Below are 22,500 nucleotides of genomic sequence, written 5' to 3' on the forward strand. Positions count from 1 at the left end.
GAGATCCGAACTCACATCCCCCACCATGAAGCAATCCGACGGATCACATCCTAGTCCGGATATGGACGATAGAAAGAATTCCCTGGAAGGTTTTCCGACCAGCTCGGCCGTCACGTCTGTCGCATACTCCAGAGCAGTCACAAACGGACCTGGCCGCTCAAATTGAAAAAAAAAATAATAATAATAATTATGAAGTTGAGTTTTTTTTAAGTTGAGCTTTGATATAGCGCAATTTCCACTAAACGTGCTCAAAGCACTTTACAAGGAGTTCCTGACCAACAGCAACAATTAATATGTAGAACGAGGCATGACGCCTGTTAGGCGATATTACAATTTTTTTCCAAAAGAGACAATGCTGTAAACGGTCAGGTACTCATTTTACACCTGAATACGGTGAGATAATGTGAGTAAAGAGCCTTTTCCAAGGACTCAACCTTGCGTCAATCAAGGCTCGAACCGAGGACCTACTGATCCGAAAGGGAGTGTCATAACACAAGACCACATAGCCGCACCTATGAAGACTCAAATAGTCACTACATGAGACAAAAATAAAGATAAGTAGTGAAATGTACAGATAATGTGAACTAATGTGAACGTTTCGGGTCTCCCCTTTATCAACAAAACAAGATGAATGAAACACTTCAAAAACACCCTCCTATCCCAGTAAATATAAGAAACTTTTTGAGTTTTGATTGAGCTTTTTTATATTTCAAAATATCCACTAAAGCTACTCAAAGCGCTTTAGAAAGGGGTCCCAGACCAAGATAAACACGTAACATGTAGTAGAACGAGTCTTCGAGCGCTCAGTGGATTCTGTGCGCTCATTGGTGCAAGGAGGTCAGGCCAAAAAAAAGCCTGAAACTTATATTGAAATGTGGCTTATTGTCCATTGTTTTGTTTTTGTTTTTAAGGGTTTTATGGCGCTTGCAACACATTAAGGTCATACCAGCGCCAGTAAAAAGGAAGAAAATGGGATAGTAAAAAGTTGTAGAATTACAATTAAAGCACATAAGAAAAGGTAAGACAAAGGGGAATTGGTTCAAATAGGGAACAGATGTAGATTCCAAGACCACACCGTCAAAGTACTTAGTTTGAGATCACCTACAAGTCTCATCCAGACACAAGCACAGGTCCCAACTAAGAGGAATACACTCAAATGTTTACCAATTATATAATATAATATGTATACTAAACATAATACAATGCATAACAGAGAGATGATTTACAAGGAAAAAAAATATAATCTCCCAAAACTATAACTATACATTCGACTGTTTCCCTCCCAGCCAAGGACTCTGGCCAGGGTCAGGACAAAACCAAGTAATCTCATTCCAAGACAACGACAGGAAACAATTGGAAAACGGGTTGGGGGATAGAAGACAAAGCATGTACCTCCCTGCCCACAATGGAGGTCAGGATCCCACCCAGGCATTTCAATATAAGCAATTTAGTAAAGATTTTTGTACAATACATATCTTAAACAAGAGAGTGCAGAGTAGATAGAGGGATTACCATTCAGAGGAAATGCATTAAACAAACAAAGCAACGTCAATTTCAAAGGCCCCACCAATCCTCAAAATGTAACCATTCACTGCCCCACATTAATAGTATCTACATATCTCTACTCATTCATCGTAAATGAGCTCCTTTCTAACCATAATAATGTCGCCAGTTAATATTCGGGAGAAAAAAAAGTCACAAATTTTTTTTTTAATTTTATGGCCTCAAAAATTCGCGAAACCACGATCATCTGGCAGCCCTGAATTTGGTACTTTTTGGGTCAAGGTCACATAGCACAACGGGGATTTGAATTCGGCACCTTTTGGGTAAGAAGCAAAGGCCATACTGCCCCATACTGGCATGTCCGTCAGAAACAGTGTATACTATGGGAGATAACTCTCACCTGGTCCTAGTGCTAGTCCATCAGACCGCCGATAGTAACGCGCCTTGTGAATGGCTATCAATGTCGCTTGCTTTTCGTGGATTAAGCTGTAAGAAAGGAAAGAGAGGGGGTTGGGGGTAAGTCTATTTATTTCACAGAGATGACATGAAACAGAAAGTCAACGCAGTATAATTATGTTTGGTATCAAAGCTACATTTGCAATGAAACATTATATTGTGTCAGTGCGTGACATAATTAGTCGGAAGGTGAAAATTTTGGATTTTATATTTTTTTATTTTTTTCATTTTCTGAAAGAATATGCTCCCAGAGCATTTTAATCTTTATTTGAAGTAAATCGGGTGATTTTTCATAAAGTTATGGTCAGATGTAGGTGAAAAGTATCCAGCAACTTTTCTCAAAATTGATACTTTTTCAACTTGGCTGTAAAAAAATATTTAGAAGTGAAATTTAGCTTTGCAGTTTCCCGAAGATGTACAAAAAGGATTGATTTAATCATTTATAACAAGAACTCATTTTTTATTTTTAAAATCGACATTCTAACTAAACTTGGGAATATCTCAGATCAAAGCTTTTCACCATCCGACTGATTCTGTCATTAACTGTCACTTATTGTGAAAATAAAATGGAATATAAAGTAGAGGTCACTGTTCTAGTGTTACCTCCCTTACCCAAATCTGCAAACCCCATCTGATGAGAATGTGTACAATGGGACCTCAAAATGGGGGAGATTTCATAAAAATGGGTATAATCCTGAAATCGACGGAAACTAACCATTGTGAAAGTAAGAGGAAGGTATAATTACATAAAGTCACACCGCACAAGCTCAATTGCAGCAACAATGATGTTACCAAGACTATAATCCAATCCTTTCAGAATTTTACCTCCCAGCATGAAGATCATAATTGGTCAAAAATACGATCCAGCAGGCTTAAGACAACAGCGATACGAGCATCCAGGCTATTAAAACTAAAGAAAACTGAAGTGACTCCGTACAATGAAAATGGGTGCAATCTTGGAGGAAATGCGTACAAGCGCTGAAAATGTGTATAATTCCGCATTTTTTGCGGTAGGTTGGCAGCTCTGCCTTACCTCAACCTTCTGACTACATCAATGGTAGAGGAGACAGGCCAGCTGGTCCCAATATTCAGTTGGTAGAACACTCGCTTCACACACACACAGGGACCGAGATCGATCCCGGGCACAGTTTACAAGCAACAAAAAAAAAAATGGTAGTGGTGGAAAGCGAAGCTAGTCTCAGAAATTAATTGAATTTTACGCAACAGTATTTTTTAATTTTACAAATTAATTTTTATACATTTCAAACTCCAGCGACAAATTAATTTTTTTCTTTTTTTTTTAAATATGAGCCAAGAAAATAACAAGAAAAGTTTTTAAATATCTAACAGGAGTTGTAGTAGTGACATCATGCGCCATTGAACAAATTCATTTGATTTTCAGTCAAGTGAACTGGAGAGCGTTTGGGATTTTTTTTTAACACCCCCACGTCCACCAGGCAGTGATTGGGTAGTTGGATCTGCTAGATTTTGGTGGAAAAGTACTTTGCATTAGACTAGCATCCTATCCAAAGGGTTGCAAGCAATTGCTATTGTCTGTTTCACGCTATAGAAACTGGGATAGACTCCGGCTCTATAGGCCTGTTGGCTCTGAAGGACGATTTTATGCAACAAAGAAACGATTAAATAAAAAAAAAAACAAAAAAAAAACGATAGGGTTGTCATAAAATCAATGTATACTCCCATCTGGTAGACAAGAAACTATCAAACATATCTTGTCATGTGAACAACTGAATGTATTTGTTTGTTTTTAATGGTTTTATGACAATGGAACGCATTTGGGTCATTTCAGCACCAGAAAAAAATAAAAGAAGACAACGGGATAGCAAAAACTTATAGATTTACAATTGAAAGAATACGAGAAAAAATAAGACGAAGTGGAATTGGTTCAAATAGGGAACAGATGTAGATTCCAAGAGCACACTATCAGTGTACTTGGTTTGAGATCACCTAAAAGTCTCATCCAGACACAAGCATAGGATACCACTAAGAGAAACACATTCAAATGTTTACAAATCATATATAGGTAAATCAAAACTAATGCAGCGCAAAACAGAGAGATGATTTACAAGGCAAAAAATATCATCTCCCAAAACTCTGAGACGATACATTTGACTGTTTCCCTCCCAGGAAGGGCATCGGGCAAGGGCCAGAACAAAACCAAGTAATCTCATTCCAAAACAAAGACAGAAAGCAAGTTGGAAAACAGATATAGATAGAACAAAGTTGACGTTACTCAGTCTTTGTTATTGTTTTTTGCCATCGTGTTTATGAGTAATTCTCACTAAACTGTATTAATATTAACCAGACTATAAACGTTCAAGATTACACATAGTTTTGTGTGTTGGCCCATTACAATTCTGGAAGGCAATTATTCTTAGCCAAACGCACACCATCTATGGGGGGGGGGGGGGGGGAATAGAAGACAGTAAGTGCCTCCCTGCCCACGATGGGAGTTCAGAAACGCTTCCTAGGTGGATGTATTTGGTGTGTGTGTGTGTGTGTGTGTGTGTGATATCTACTCACAAAATGTTGTGATTCAGTCTAGTAAAAAAAAAATAAAGATAAGCATTGAATTGTACGGTTCGATTTAATAGACAAAGACAAGTACAATGGACATTTCGGGTTTCCCCTTTATCAACAAAACATGACGAATAAAACACTAAGGACGAATGGCAACGTGTATTGCTGATAAATGGAAAACCCGAAACATCCACAGTATCTGTCTTGGTCTTTTAAATTGAAGCTCACAGTTCAATACTATATATCGCTATTTTTTCTTTAGAAAACGGTAAGGGCTGCCTGAAGCCGGTGATCGTAAAATACTAACGAAAGTGTGAAAATGGAAAGGCTTCGTATGGGAACAAAAACAGACAATGGACGTTTCGGGTACAAACCCTTCTCAGCACAGCAGTACAAAAATAAACGTGGAAAACGTATATAATATAAATTATATTTTATTTGTTTTCCACGTTTATTTGTGTACTGCTGTGCTGACAAAGGGTTTGTACCCGAAACGTCCATTGTCTGTTTTGTTCCCATACGAAGCCTCTCCATTTTCACTCTTTCGTATTTTTTCTTTCCAGCTTCAAAAACAGCAACATTTTCAATATTCAGTCCAGTCCAAGCGACTCACCGCATGGCTATGTTCATTTTATCGTAATTCATCTCGTCGGGGGCGAGTCCTACAACCACAGCATTGGGATCCTCTTGTGGGATATCTGAGGGAGGGGGGGGGGGAGAGAGAGGGGGAGGGGCAGAGGATGAAAATAAATGGATCGTGCGGCTATGTGGTATGACACTCGCTTTCGGATCGGAAGGTCCTGGGTTCGAGCCTCACGCTCGGCGATTAGTTGAGTCCTTGGAAAAGGCTCTTTACTCACATTCTCTCACCGTACTCAGGTGTAAAATGAGTACCAGGCCGTTAACAGCGTTGTCTTTGTCCGAAAAATTGTAATATCGCCTAACAGGCGTCATGTCCCGTCCTACATGATAAATGTTGCTATTGACCAGGGACCCCTTGTAAAGCGCTTTGAGCACATTTCAGTGGATATTACGCTATATAAAGCTCAATTTTAATTTTTAAATTTTTTAATAAAAAAAAAAAGTAATGAACAAAATAATGAATACAGTGCCGCGCCATGAAAAGTCGTTCTTCCCCTTCTGTACGCATGTGGAACAACCTACCACCTGTCGTTGTAAATTCAAGCATGTGGAACAACCTACCACCTATCGTTGTTTTTTGTTTGTTTGTTTGTTGCTTTAGGTCTCTTCCAACACAATTGAGGTTATATGAGAGACAGCTGAAACAAAAAAACAAGCAATCTAACAAAAGTAGTACAAATGTCAATCAAAATCATAACCTAAAGATATCATAAGCTAAATTATAAATAACCAAGAACAAACAGGTAGGAGATTTACAGGAAAAAAAATATCCCCTGTCAAAAATACAATCACAAACCAAAGAAGCAGGATAGACTAGTAAAGAGAAGAAGAAACGACATCACTATCGGATCGTACACCCATGCGAACATCATAGGTATATGATTCAAGGGTGATGCTCCCATCCAACCACCCGCCACCTATCGTTGTAAATTCAATCACAACGGAACAGTTTAGAGACAGACCTAATTCACTATTATTTATTATAGCAGTCAAATACATCCTGACATGTAAAACATCAAGACGCCTACATAAATTTGCGACAATACACCAGAATAACAAAGAAAGTATTGGACTGGAACCCTCAGGGCAGAAGATCAAGGGGAAGGCCATGAAGAACATGGAGAAGAATTAAAGAAGCTGATATACAGAGAAGTGGTAAGACCTGGAATGAGATAAAAAAGTTAGCTCAGGATAGAGAAGGATGGAAACTTTGTCTGTGGCCTATACCCTGACCCAGGGTGAAATAGGCAATGATGATGATGATGATGAATACAATAGAATTGTTTTTTTTCAAATTAAAAGAAGAAAGGAAGGAAGAGAAAGAAAAATAACAAATTATAACCAAGCACAGAACGTTTCAGACTCAAAACCCTTCTTCAGTAAATAACAGAAAACAAACTTAAAATCCAGGCAAATAACACAAATTTTCTCTGCCTTCAGTCCGGAAATGTTTTTATCATCTTTATTACTAGCTGAAGAAGGGTTTTCAGGCCAAAATTATGAAGTATTAAAAGGCAAGATGAAAAAGACCAAGGTACCCAATCATGTCTGGTTGGTCGGAGAGCTCAAAATTTGACTTACCGGGACCTCTGATTGAGGGTAGTGACACCTTGTGAGAGAAGTATTCTACCGAGCTATCTCAGGACCCCCGATTGAGGGTAGTTACACCATACTATGTCTTTATAATATACTCACCTGCAAAATCTTCCATAGCCGCCTTGTCCACCATGAAAAACGGTCGGAGTTTTCTGTCCACCACCAAATTCCTGGCTGCCGTCAGGGACGTGAAGATCTCGTCTTCGGTGATCGAGAATCTCAGCCTCCTCAGCCTCTCTACCAAAGATCTCTTACACTCCTTTGTCGTGTTGGTAACAAACCGAACTTGGAGCCCCGCTTGCTTTTTCAGTCTAGAGGAAACAAATAACAAACTTGGCTGAGGAACGGTTTTGAGGCTGAAATGTTCCAACTTTAGTACTTTGTTCTTTTTAAAGCCATTTATATTACTATGGGGGGGGGGGGGGGGATCCTCGATAACCTGCTTCACACGCAAAGGGTCAAAGGTCGATCCTGGGTGCAATCGAGTTATTTACAGATCCCCATTTCCACCCAACAGTGGATAGGTAGCTGAGTCTGTTAGACTTGTCGGAGAGTACTTTGCGATAGTCTAGTGTCTTATCCAAAGGATAACAAGCAATTGCTATTGTCCGTTTCAAGCTATAGAAACTGGGATAAACTCCGGCTTCATGGGCCTAATGGCTCTGAAGGACGAATACTTTTTTTCTTTTTTTTTTTAAACATTACTCTGACTTTTTACAGCCCTCAGCTTCTACTTCTAGTAGTTTAGTAGTCAAGTCACTAAACTTGAGCATTCGTATAGCGCAATATCCACTAAACTGGTTCAAAGCATTTTGCAAGAGGTCCCAAGCCAACAGCAACACTTAACAAGTAGGATGAGACGTGATGTCTGTAAAGCACAAATTACAATTGGAACAAGAAGCACCCAGGATACTTTAAAAATGTAGGGATCCTTTGTAAAGAACTTTTGAGTGCGTTTAGTGAATGTTGTGCTATTATAAAAGCTCAATTTTTTTTTTTTTTTTTTTTTCATTGCGACATAATACGTTACAATCAGTAGAACACATTTTATGACAGGAAATTGGAAAGATACTTTATATTCGCAATGAAATCTATTTATTTATGCATGTTTACATGGTGCCAAATTTAAACATCTGAACAAGTGTGTATGAAAGAAAGAAAAATACAAGAAATAAAAAACCATCCCAAAAAAATTCAATCTTCCTCGACTAGGGATCGAACCTCAGACCTTCTGATTACCAGTAATCGGACATTATATATTTCATACACATTTGTTCAGATCTTTATCTTACACCAGTGCCTGCTCCTTAGTATCTCAATGTGCTATATTTACATTATTTATCATTTATCTATACATATTTACATTATTTATCATTTATCTATACATATTTACATTATTTATCCTTTATCTATACATATTTACATTATTTATCATTCATCTATACATATTTACATTATTTATCATTTATCTATACATATTTACATTATTTATCCTTATCTATACATATTTACATTATTTATCATTTATCTATACATATTTACATTATTTATCATTTATCTAGACATATTTACATTATTTATCATTTATCTATATATTTACATTATTTATCATTTATCTAGACCTATTTACATACTTTATCATTTATCTATACATATTTACATTATTTATCATTTATCTAGACATATTTACATTATTTATCATTTATCTATATATTTACATTATTTATCATTTATCTAGACATATTTACATTATTTATCACTTATCTATACATATTTACATTATTTATCATTTATCTAGACATATTTACATTATTCATCATTTATCTATACATATTTACATTATTTATCATTTATACATATTTACATTATTTATCATTTATCTATACATATTTACATTATTTATCATTTATACATATTTACATTATTCATCATTTATCTATACATATTTACATTATTTATCATTTATCTATACATATTTACATTATTTATCATTTATCTATACATATTTACATTATTTATCATTTATCTATACATATTTACATTATTTATCATTTATCTATACATATTTACATTATTTATCCTTTATCTATACATATTTACATTATTTATCCTTTATCTATACACATTTACATTATTTATCATTTATCTATACATATTTACATTATTTATCCTTTATCTATACATATTTACATTATTTATCCTTTATCTATACATATTTACATTATCTATCCTTTATCTATACATATTTACATTATTTATCATTTATCTATACATATTTACATTATTTATCCTTTATCTATACATATTTACATTATTTATCCTTTATCTATACATATTTACAATATTTATCATTTATCTATACATTTAAATGTCATGCGTTACTTTTACTTTTTATCAACCTGTGTTGGCTGCTGTGAGCAATCCTTCCCAATCTATTTTCAAATTCTATTCACATTTCATATCCATTTTTTACAATTCTATTCTACCTTCATGTCCGATTTTTATAGCTTTCCTTGTACCTGATGAATAGATAGTTGACGTCACTAAGGTCTTTGTTATTGTTTTATTGCCATCCATGTTTATGAGTATGTAATTCTCAATTAACTGTATTTACCAGACTATAAAAGTTCATGGTTACACAGTTTTGTGTGTTGGTCCATTATACTTCCGGATGGCAATGTTGTGAGCTTCTTAGCCAAGCACATTGCTATCTATATTTTATTATTATTATATTTCCTTATAAATTGTCTTAAATTAGCTTTGTAGTTTTATCAATTAGTTCATGATAATGTATAAATCTTTGACTTTAATAATTTAATGATTAATGACGTGTGAGATTATACTAATTTCCATTCAGGATCAATAATAAAGTTTATCTTATCTTATTTTTATATGATAAAGGCTTACCGGTCCAACGCTTGGACAGCCCCAGGTATGGCTTCGTCTTCCACATGGAGGGTACCACTAAGATCGACCAGAACCGCCTTCATCTTGCTCATCGTTACAATGGGAACATTTTGTAGCATTCCATGACGCTGGAAAATGGTTCTGTGGTAGGGGATTGGTTTCGGGGGGGGGGGGGGGGGGGGGGGGGGGGGGGGGTAGGAGAAAATGTTTTGATTTTTTTAACACTTGAGCTTTTATATGCAATATCCACTAAGTGTGCTCAAAGCGCTTTACAAAGGGTCCTGACCAACAGCAACATGTAACAAGTAGAACGAGACATGACGCCTGTTAGGCGATATTTCAATTATTTTTTTCTGACAGAGACAACGCTGTCAACCTGGATACCTGGATACCTCTGTATAGAGCTTTTACTTTTAGACTTGGTGTAGTCTCCTTCGCTCCTCCTCATCTATTAATGATTGGACCAATTTTTATAATTGAACTTGTTTCCTAGGGTTGCTTATCTCCAACTCTGCTTTGAATTTATTCAAATTGTGTGCTGATACTGTGGTTTCTTGCAGTTTATTCCAGTTATTTACAATGCTAGATGAAAAAAAGTTCCTTCTTTTATTTGTTTTAAAACGTTCTTTTTTCAGTTTCTTGCTGTTTCCTCGTGTCTGAATGTTCTTGTTTGGTTTAAGGAATCCTGCCTCTACCCTATCTATTCCCTTTACTATTTTATATGTTTGGATCATATCTCCCCTTCTTCTCCTGTAATCTACTAAGGTCGGGAGATTTAATTCTTTCAATCTCTCACAGTAGGTTTTGTCTTTCAGGTGTGTGATAAGTTTTGTTGCTCTCCTTTGCACTCTTTCCAAACAGTCAAGGGCCAGGTACTCATTTTACACCTGCGTATGGTGAGAGAATGTGAATAAAGTGACTTTTCCAAGAACTCAACTATGCGCCGAGCGCGAGGCTTGAACCTACCAGTACCAGGACCTTCCGAAAATGAAAAGGTGTTTTCATTTTCAGTTTAAATAGAAAAATTATGGAGAAGACAAAGGAACGGAACCGTAGACGCGGTCTAAAAAAATGTAGAAAAAAAATATTTAAAAAATAAAAAATAAAATAAAAAGTAAGCGAACTCACCGAATAAAAAAGTTCATCCAACAAACAACAAAATTTGCTCGAGGAAGATGTTGACAGTGGACAGTTAGCCAGGGTTGCCAGATTAATTTCAGGCATTCTGCCAACTGGATTTTAAAAATCTGCCAAATACCACAAAAATCTGCCAAACCTTATTATTTATAGTACCCCTTTGAAAACTCATCAGTTTTGTTCAACAAAAAATTCTCAAGGCCGATGTCATAATATTTTTTTTCATTTCCCAAGTTAAAAAAAATATCTAATACATAAAAATGCCATGGAAGATGTGGAGTAGACCTATACATTCATCCCTAGGCCTCGGAAAGTAAAATCTGCCAAATATCTGCCAAACTGCCAAACCGATTTTTCTCTGCCAGACGACTTCAAATTCTGCCAAAAGAAGGACATTTGGCAGAAAATCTGCCAAATTGGCAACCCTGCAGTTAGCACGAGCGGTCTGAGTTACCAGAATGAAAAAAAAAAGTAGGAGGCCAAACCACCAAACCCAGGTAGCCAAATGGGAACCAAAAACACTGTTCCAATCGGGTGGTTGGGGGGAGGGCTAACTGGAAACCAAATAAATATTATTGAATAGATAGAACGAAGATGACGTAAATCAAGTCTTTGTTATTGTTTTTGCCATCCACGTTTATGAGTACTTCTCACTAAACTGTATGAACCAGACTATAAAAGTCCATGGATACACATAGTTTTGTGTGTTGGTCCGTGATATTTCCGGATGGCGATGTTATGAGCTTCTTCGCCAAGCGCATACTCTCTATACAAGTACTTAAACTCCATGTATAATAATATAATATAGGTTTATATCGTTGTTACAATAATAGACTAAAACCAAATTGCTCATCTGTTTTTGTCCGAAGACTTGGGTCGTTTCTCGTGGATTCAAAAAAAAAAAATATCTTCTTTATAATTTTTCTACCTTTGTCGTAGAAACAACTATCTAGATTTGAAACTGAATAAACACTCCAACTGAAACAAAAAAAAAAAAAAAAAAATGACTTCGTTTGTGATCTATCCCCCTTGATTATGGAAACAACTAGGACTATACTGAAACTAGTAACTATATAATTAAACACAGTGTATGTGTGTGTGTGTGTGTGTGTGTGTGTTTATATTTATTAAATAATTATATATATATATATATATATATATATATTGTATCACTCACAAGATTGTCATCCGGAAGTATAACGAATCAACACACAAAACTCTGTGTAACCATGAACTTTTATAGTCTGGATAATACAATTTGTCTTGGCCACATATAAGTGAGTGATACAATTTATATTTTATATTAGCTCTAACCATCATTATCGAGCACTTTCGTACCTACGAGTACCCACCAACACTCATATATATATATATATATGTATACGGCCAACGTAACGCGCGATGTTTACCATCACGTGTTCACCGTCGCGAAGCTCGAAGCTCGAAGAAATGTATAACAATGTGAAATTTAATATATAAGCTTCAATTTAATATATGATGAAAAGAGATAAAATGGACGTTTCGGGGTTCCCCTTTATGAACAAAACAGGATGAATGAAACACTACAGACGAATGAGATAATGTGGTAGTGGCATAGTTGAGATGAATAAACAAATAAGTGTTTTAGATAAATATAAAAATTCATCTTAACAGCGCCACTACCACATTTCTCATTCGTCTGTAGTGTTTCATTCGGAAACCCGAAACATCCATTTAATTTGTTTTCGTAGGGAATGAGATTAGCGGAAGAGTAGCGTCCCTTGATTGGACGTCACCTTACAGAGAGAACGTCAAAATGGTTTTGCGCATGCGCCTGTCTCGTTCTCTCTTTCGGCGAAGTGTCTCATGCCGCTTTCACTCCAAGCGAGGACGAGAGACGCATGCGCACAACCAACATGACGTTCTCTCTCTAATAACTTTTCCGCCGGTGACGTCCAATCAAGGGACGCTACTCTTCCTCTCATCTCATTCCCTATTAGCCACTCCCACGCCTCGTTCTGAAAAAGTCCGCGAAATTAAAGGGAGGCAAGAGAAAATCAGCTGATCGTTAAAATAGTAACAGAAACGTGGAGGTGCTCGGCAATGAATGCAAGAAAGACATTTAAAACGCCGTAAAAATGTTTAAAAATCACTTAATGTTATAATTACCATCCATAACAACCTGTCAAATTCACATATGTAAGATGTCAAGCCAAAATTAATAATAAAATAATAAAGAACACGATTGACCGGTGGTCCGTTGACTACACATGCATACGAGTACCAGAAATATTTTGTAAACAATGTAACACAATATAATGTGTAAGTTTCAAAGCAAATGCAACCACAAATAACATCAAAGAACAATGTGGGACTACTGTTTTAATTTCATAAAACCAAACGTATATTTTCTGCCCCCGATATTGAACGTGTAGTTAGTATGTATCGTACAAACAACATTCGTTTAGACAGGTAGTCGGGATTCTAGCGCCAGTTTTATTTGGGCAACCATGATTGGGATTTCACTCAATGCACTTATCATTAATTATTATTATTATTATTATTATTATTATTATTATTATTATTTATTATTATTATTATTATTATTATTATTATTATTATTATTATTATTATTATTATTATTATTATTATTATTATTATTATTATTATATTATTATTATTATTATTATTATTATTATTATTATTATTATATAATAATAATAATAATAATAATAATAATAATAATAAATAATAATAATAATAATAATAATAATAATAATAATAATAATAATAATAATAATAATAATAATAATAAGCAGTTGAAAGGATATAGTCTTTGGTGTATAAGTGCATATGTACAATATTTCTTATAATAAATGCTTCAAAACAAAACAAAACTAAAAAAAATAAATAAAGAATAAATGAATAAAAATATCTATTTGGGCATTTACTTACATTAATAGTCTTGAAAATCACAATCACAATCCATGAAAATTAAATATCCCAAAATCCGAAGAAGACATGAATTTAATCCAAAATCCAACACAGGAATGTATTTTAATAGGAGACAGATATCCTATTAAAACCATAGCATTACTTGCAAACAACAATACCCCACTCTGCGTTTAACGGGCTTGTGGCCGTCACATTGTAAATTGTGGCCGCATTAGGGTAATCGGTGTCCTAAAGACTGACATACTGACATACAATCAATGAGAACTATAAAGAATCCATTCTAGAATTCAACTACAAACTGAAAAGCATGATAAATATCACTCTCTCAAATAATTTCCTTTGCTCAGGTTCACTCACACTCTCCTTTATTGCAAAACATTGATAAGTGAGATAAAGTTTGTATTTCAATTATAAACTTAATCACATAACCTAAATGATGGAGAATAAAAACAGCTAATTATTAAAAAAATTCACAGATCAAGTTATCTATTTGAACTCCGCATATTTAGCTTAATTACTCATTGACCATATATTTTTTTAAACGGCATTGTTTCATTTAAACAAGACCATGACGCTTATGCCTGGACCGGGTATTCACAAATTCTGCTTTTGTGTTCCACTTTTCGAATCGAATTAATCTCTATCTTATCCGTTTATTTGCAAATTTTCTGCACTTTATAAATAAGACCATAACGCTTATGTCTGGACCGGTTGTTCGCAAATTCTGCCTTTGTGTTCCACTGTTCGATTAGAATTAATCTCTATTTTTTCCGTTTATTTGCAAAGTTTCTGCACTTTATAAATAAGACCATAGCGCTTATGTCTGGACCGGGCATTCGCAAATTCTGCTTTTGTGTTCCACTTTTCGAATCGAATTAATATCTAGTCTATCCGTTTATTTGCAAAGTTTCTGCATTTTATTAATAAGACCATAACGCTTATGTCTGGACCGGGCATTCGCAAATTCTGCTTTTGTGTTCCACTTTTCGAATCGAATTAATCTCTATTTTATCCGTTTATTTGCAAAGTTTCTAGATTTTATAAATAAGACCATAACGCTTATGTCTGGACCGGTTGTTCGCAAATTCTGCCTTTGTGTTCCACTGTTCGATTAGAATTAATCTGTTTTTTCCGTTTATTTGCAAAGTTTCTGCACTTTATAAATAAGACCATAGCGCTTATGTCTGGACCGGGCATTCGCAAATTCTGCTTTTGTGTTCCACTTTTCGAATCGAATTAATCTCTATTTTATCCGTCTATTTGCAAAGATTTTGCACTTTATAAATAAGACCATAACGCTTATGTCTGGACCGGGCATTCGCAAATTCTGCTTTTGTGTTCCACTTTTCGAATCGAATTAATCTCTATTTTATCCGTCTATTTGCAAAGATTCTGTACTTTATAAATAGGACTATGACGCTTATGTCTGGACTGGGTATTCGCAAATTTTCCTTTTGTGTTCCACTTTTCGAATCGAAATAACATCTAGTCTATCCGTTTATTTGCAAAGTTTCTGCACTTTATAAATAAGACCATAACGCTTATGTCTGGACCAGGCATTCGCAGATTCTGCTTTTGTGTTCCACTTCTCGAATCGAATGAATCTCTATCTTATCCGTTTATATGCAAAGTTTCTGCACTTTATAAATAAGACCATAGCGCTTATGTCTGGACCGGGCATTCGCAAATTCTGCTTTTGTGTTCCACTTTTCGAATCGAATGAATCTCTATCTTATCCGTTTATTTGCAAAGTTTCTGCACTTTATAAATAAGACCATAACGCTTATGTCTGGACCGGGCATTCGCAAATTCTGCTTTTGTGTTCCACTTTTCGAATCGAATGAATCTCTATCTTATCCGTTTATTTGCAAAGTTTCTGCACTTTATAAATAAGACCATAATGCTTATGTCTGGACCGGGCATTCGCAAATTCTGCTTTTGTGTTCCACTTTTCGAATCGAATGAATCTCTATCTTGTCCGTTTATTTTCAAAGTTTCTAGATTTTATAAATAAGACCATAACACTTATGTCTGGACCGGGCATTCGCAAATTCTGCTTTTGTGTTCCACTTTTGGAATCGAATTAATCTCTATTTTATCCGTTTATTTGCAAAGATTCTGCACTTTATAAATAAGACCATGACGCTTATGTCTGGACCGGGTATTCGCAAATTCTCCTTTTGTGTTCCACTTTTCGAATCGAATTAATATCTAGTCTATCGGTTTATTTGCAAAGTTTCTGCATTTTATAAATAATAATAATTGTTCAAAATTTTACCTTACACCCGATATTACAAGTACAAGTGAGCCAGGTGAAGAAGATTGTCAAACAGTGTGACAGATGAAATAGGAAGAGGAGAGGAGAGAGAGAGAGGAGAGAGAGAGAGAGGAGAGAGAGAGAGAGAGAGGGTAAGAGAGAGAGATATTCGTTTTTTGTTCAAAATCTCTCTCTCTCTCTCTCTCTCTCTCTCTCTCTCTCTCTCTCTCTCTCTCTCTCTCTCTCTCTCTCTCTCTCTATCTCTCATTGCACAAGGTTGTGCTATTTACTACTATTTATCAAGAACAGCCAAGCTGGCAACCCAGTCTCTGTATAAACTAAGCAAGATGGCAACAGGGACCTCGCTCCTTATCCAATGCCGAAGCTTTAGTTTGAGTCAAACGGTTTTGTTAAAAAAAACCACCCAAAATAAGTTCGTGTCGTAAGTGATGGAAGTTGAAGTCGGCTTATTATAAAATCGTTTTTATGGTCTGTTTGGATTACCCTTTTTAAATAGAAAACGTGAATATAACATAAACTTGAAGAATAGGCAAGCTAAATGAAATTTAAATTGACTGATTAAATGAGTACGCGAGGCTGAGTTGCGAACGACTACTGGGTTCCGACATTCCGATCCCAGTGTCATTCATGTTCACCGTACCGTGTTACTGTCTACACACTACACTGCATTGTTAGTGACTGGTCATGTCTTTTTTGTTTGTATGTTTTACGCAAGCTTAATAAAAATTAAATTGACTGATTAAATGAATACGTGAGGCAGAGTTGCGAACGACTCATGGGTTCCGACAATCCGATCCCAGTGTCAGTCATGTTCACCGTACTGTGTTACTGTCTACACACTACACGGCATTGTTAGTGACTGGTCATGCCTGTTTTGTTTATATGTTTCTTTTAATATGGGTCAATTTACAAAGAATAATAATAGAAATGTTCAAAACAAAAACTAGATTCACTATTACGTGCCTGTAATGAAGTGCTTTCCACAAACCGTGAGCGAGAATGATGGTGGAGGTAATGGCAACCATGTGGGTTTGTTATTGTTTCCTACCTCCGTCAACCCGCGCATCCAGTTGCGCACCCACGCTGATTCTAACCAATATATTATCACAAGAATCTACACGGCGCGCTGTTTTGTTTGTGATACACTGTATACAACTTGGCAATGCACATCATTTTCACAGTGCTCTAAACCGCATTAAGTCGAGATGGTTCAGATGTTGAAAATTGAATTTAGCCTATAGCCAGAAATATCAGAGTTCTGTTTAGTTTGTATGTTTTATTGAGGAGAATGGGCACCGTATTTTAGGGTGCTGTTGTCAACAACTTATATTTTTGACCAGTTTAACATTTAATTCGGCTTTTAAATATCTGGTTCGTTCCGACATAATACCGTTTTATGACGATGGGTCACATTTCATTAGACAGAACCATGAATTAGTTTTTAAGTAACTTTTATATTGCGCAATATACATTAAACGTGCTCAAAGCGCTTTACAAAGGGTCCCTGACCAACAGCAACATGTAACATTATAGAACGAGACATGACACCTGTTAGGCGATGTTACATTTTTTCCCCGACAAAGACAACGCTGTTAACGGCCATGTACTCATTTTACAGCTGAGTACGGTAAGAGAATGTGAGTAAAGAGTCTTTTCCATGGACTCAACTGCTATGTGCCGAGCGAGGCTCGAACCCAGGACTTTCCGATCCGAAAAAGAGTGTCATTCCACAAGACCACATAGCCTCCGCCTCAACGTTGTCATCGTCGAGGACTCACTGAGATCAGCCCTGTCCAGCCCCTTGTGTTGTGTCCTGCAAGCTCCCTTTGGGCTGCAGTCACTCTTGGTGATAGCCCTCTCAAGCGCATAATGGACGGCGTCCCCGTGTCGAGTCGAAATAAGTCCCCGCAACCCTTGTACGCAGATTTCCTGACTATGGACAGGCATATAAACAAGATGGAAGTCGGTTTGGACGACTGCACTTCCTCGAGGGGTCGGGGACATACACTCCTCGAAACTAGGTGAGAAGTTGCCAGGCTTCTCCACCAGTAAGACGAGACACTGGGTGGTATCGAATCGGCTTCGGTCGAGAACTTGCCTAACGGCAAAATCGCTTCATCAGTGGGGACTTTCCACCTGTCTAACATGTACCCGATGTGGGAACGAACCCGAAACCGCAGAGCATCTAGTTGAACGGTGAATGTTGTGACGAAAATTCCGGGCGGGTTTGCGACGGTGCATGAGTGCGGTAAAGAATTTGCTGATTGGGTCGATTATAGTAGTGTGAGCACCATTAGAATCTGCTGCTCTTGGTGTTGCTGTGAATGTATGACGTCACTTTCGTAAGACTTGAACGGAACCTCACAATGTTGTGTTTCCATTCTATTTCTTTGGTTTTGTTTTAACTGTTGTAAACAAAGAGAAGATGCAACCAACAACTGCATTGCTGTCTGGAGTCGTTAAGCGAAACAATTCATACATGGTTAGCTCATTGATGCCTGTCGCTTTAAATTGAGTTTTTTTTTTTGGAGCTTTTATATAGCGCAATATCCACTATACGTGCTCAAAGAGCTTTACAAACGGTCCCTGGCCAACAGCAACATTTAACACGAAGGACGGGACATGACGCCTGTTAGGCGAAAATACTTTTTTTTCGGACAGAGACAACGCTGTTAACGGCCAGGTACTCAATTTACAACTGAGTACGGTGAGAGAATGAGAGTAAAGAGCCTTCTCCAAGGACTCAAATATGCGCCGAGCGAGGTTTGAACCCAGGACCTTCCGGTCCGAAAGCTAGTGCCATACCTACCACTAGACCACATAGCCGCACTAAATACTTTTTTCCTCTTTTCAGTCTACAAAGTTGACCTTTCTGTTGTTTTTTTTTCTTAGCTGACGACACAGTAGATGCTGGAAGGATAGGTCAAGAAAGAATCATTTTGTGGTTTGGTTGAGGACACCTGGACTTAAAAGAACCGGATTCCTGAACGCATCTTTTACGGGTTAGGGGGTTGTAAAACAACATATTATGGAGGCCAGGAAGCAAAACGGAATTTCAGGCAGCCAGGCATTTTCTCACGAGTCCAATTTTTCTCGAATTTGGTTTCTAAACGGCCAAATTGGCAATCCTGATTCAAGGAAAATTCCAAACTGTAAACTGTCTTGCTAGGATTTAGTGCTGGGTCGAGTTTGAAACGATCAAATCGAGCGGGTTTTCGATCGAGTCCTCTAAAATCGAGTCGGTTTCGGGCGGGTTTCGAGTCAGTGACGTCATCGAGCAGTGATTCGTTTGAAAAAAAAAAACACGAGCAACTCGTTTGCCACAGGAAACTTCACATACCCCTCCCTCTCTTATGTCTGTGGCTGGCTTGACTGCAGCTGGTTATGATGGGGGCTGCCAGATGGCCAAGTTCAAAATTGGTTACTAAGAAACGCTTTTCTATTATTATTCATTAAAAAAAAAAAAAATCTTTTATTTAAAAAAAATGAAAAGATAAGTTTATCCAACTGTAGTCGATTGTTTTGTTAATCAAAACAAATGAGTTTTTCAAGGGAGTCAGAATGCTTGTGGTGTTGGGCTATTTGGGGTCTATTTGACTACTTGGGCAAGAAGAAATCTGGCTGTCTGGCAGCCTTGATTATGATCGTTCGTCGCATCACACACACACCACACACACACACACACACACACACACACGCCATCAAACAGTTGTTGATGGTGAAGGGTTGAGACCCCCCCCCCCCTCCCACCACCATCATCCCGCTGTCACCTTAAACATTTCATATTTATGTCGCGCCAAAAGTTGTCGGCCGCCCCCACCTCCCATAATTTGTCACTGGTCGTCATCGCCTCTTGTGTGTGCGGGAAAGGTCGTGCCTTTCATTTCATTATTTGAAAAATAAATGAACAAGAATGGTGTGTTTTTATTAGGTAGGTAGATAATAATAATATTTAGCAGGTTCCACACCCAGACACACACGGATTTCCCGGACACGATGATAACGATGCCGACGACAATGGATGACGATGATGATGATGATGATGATGATTATCGTGTTTCTGTTTAAAAAATGAAATACTTTAGCAGGTTCCACCCCCACCCCCACACGGATAGACCGGACCCGAAGATGATGATTGTGGTATTGCTGGCTGTTACGGCTGTGATGAGGATGATGATAATGATGATGATGATGATGATGACGATGGCGCAGATGGTGATTATTTGTTCGGTCGCTCAGTGGTACGGTGTCTCTTGTCACAAAATCAAGCCTTGTCAATGGCCGGATGAGTGACAGTGATTGTTGAAAATTGTGATCCAGACGTTAAGTCCGTGTGTCAGGCACTTGACTCAGGTGTGAATGTATTCTTATCTTATAAGCAATGACGGGTATTGTAAAGAGCTTTAATACAAAAAGACTCCAAACAGCGATCGGTACCTACTGTACGAAATGGATGTATGGTCGATATGGCGTGCCGGAGGAATAAATAAAATAAAATATTGTGAAGTTCATTGAGCATGGTAAATCCTTGGAAATGCGCTTTGAACTAATACACCTGCTAGACAACTCCGATTCCAATATAAACGACTGATTAATATTCCCATATATAAACTATAGTTAGCTGAAAATCTTTCTTTGTCGGGACTCCAAAAGTATGGAACGAATTAGACAAAGAAATCAAAGGGTCTTTTAGGAGCACTGATTGATTTTAGATTGATTATTACATTGAAATGTGTTGATATTTATTTTATCCATTATTATTAGGGTGGTGGTGGTGGTGGTGATGATGATGATCCCGCTGATATGATGGTGATGATAAATAAATTAAACATAATTCCCTTTATTCATCCCATAGGGGAGATTCGTCTTTCGGGTCTATTCTAAGGGAAGACTGGAATAACCCAAGCGATAGCCGCAGTGCAGCGCCGCAAATTTAGTTAGGGCAAGGTGACTTGCTCAAGACCACTCAGCGGCGGGTGATCGAACTCGGTACCTTTCGGGTGCCAACCAAAGACCGTACCGCTGCCCTGATGATGATGATGATGATGATGATGATGATGATGATGATGATGATGATGATGATGATGATGATGGGAACTAACAAAGAATACACAGGCATCTAAAATTGAAACATTCCATATTCAAAGCTAATGTTTTACTTTAAAAAATTGAGCTTTACAATATCCACTAAATGTGATCAAAGCGCTTTGTAAAGGGGTCCCCGGTCAACAGCAACATTTAATATGTAGGACGGGACATGCCGCCTGTTAGGCGATATTACAATTTTTCAGACAAAGACAACGCTGTTAACGGCCAGGTACTCATTTTACACCTGAGTACGGTGAGAGAATGTGAGTAAAGAGCCTTGTCCAAAGACTCAACTATGCACCGAGCGCGAGGCTCGAACCCAGGACTTTCCGATCCCAAAGCGGGTGTCATACCACTAGACCATTATAATGCACGAGAGCCATGGTCGACTAGAGTACTACCTATAGTTACGTCATGACTAGACCACATAGCCGCACTACTGTAGGAGTGTTCATTGATAGAGGGATGCGTGTGTGTCATAGAAATAGCCTTAGTGTGTGTGTGTGTGTATGTGTGTGTGTGTGTGTGTGTGTGTGTGATAGTCAAACTTTAGTAGGTTTAATGAAGTCTTGTCACACACGCGTGATACACCTATACGAATTTCCCTGCCACTGCCACCCAGACACACTAACATCTGACAAGGAGTGAGGGCTGTGGAAGAACCACAGACTACCGTGTGCAAACATTGGCGATTGGTATCGGATGGCAAACTGTGATCGTTTGAATTTGAAATGATTCGAAACACTCGTTACCCCTCCGCTCGCTCGAATCCTGATCGTCTCAAGCTCGTCTCACGTGTCAAGATCGTCTCAAGCTCACAACCCGCTTGATCGTTTTACGATCGAGTGATCGTTTTACTAACTCGCTCTTCCGGCATTGAGATCGAGCACTGACTCGTGGCTTGGCGCTCGGTCGTCGATCGAGTAAAAGCGATCAAATAACCCAACACTACTAGGATTGTTTCGTTTTAAAAAAACCAAATCTATTCAAATTGATAATATTGTAACAATCAAATCATTGCTATTTCTTGTTTTTAAAGAAAAAATAAATCATCAATTAGTCTTGAGACTTAATGACAGCTTACGGGAGACCTTCCATAAGCTACTACATCCCAAGTATTCTTGTACTAGTAGGGGGTTTGGGAGGGGGAAACTTTTTTTAAAAAAAGTCTCCCCTCCCGAACCCCCTACACTTAGAACTTCAAGTAGGGGGTTTGGGAGGGGGGAGACTTTAAAAAAAAAAGGTTCCCCCTCTAGAACATCGGAAGAAGACGGGATGTAGTAGCTTATGGAAGGTCTCCCCAGCTTACCTATAAAACGATTTTTCCAAGAGATTGACTCTTCAAACCTCCGAAAATAAATTATACATTTAACTGAAGATTGTGAAGATATCAACGTCAATCTTGGGCCTTCCAATCC

At 37.4% G+C, this 22,500-nt stretch overlaps 1 protein-coding gene across 1 annotated transcript in view; it reads right to left on the bottom strand.

Annotated features, from left to right (window-relative positions):
* LOC144960747 (alpha-mannosidase 2x-like) overlaps window positions 1-10,840 on the bottom strand; it is a 33,809-nt gene extending 22,969 nt beyond the window's left edge. Inside the window, exons 1-6 of the mRNA XM_078894040.1 lie at window positions 10,774-10,840; window positions 9,646-9,786; window positions 6,838-7,049; window positions 5,114-5,198; window positions 1,904-1,989; window positions 16-149 (exon numbers count right to left, since the gene is read on the bottom strand). Coding sequence (XP_078750166.1) covers window positions 16-149; window positions 1,904-1,989; window positions 5,114-5,198; window positions 6,838-7,049; window positions 9,646-9,786; window positions 10,774-10,790 — 675 coding nt within the window. The 5' untranslated portion in view covers window positions 10,791-10,840. The remainder of the gene's footprint in view (window positions 1-15; window positions 150-1,903; window positions 1,990-5,113; window positions 5,199-6,837; window positions 7,050-9,645; window positions 9,787-10,773) is intronic.
* Window positions 10,841-22,500: the final 11,660 nt, after the last annotated feature.

Source organism: Berghia stephanieae, chromosome 15 (assembly GCF_034508935.2).
Source record: "Berghia stephanieae isolate SIO BIC M18660-M18661 chromosome 15, UCSD_Bste_1.3, whole genome shotgun sequence".
NCBI lineage: Eukaryota > Metazoa > Mollusca > Gastropoda > Nudibranchia > Aeolidiidae > Berghia > Berghia stephanieae.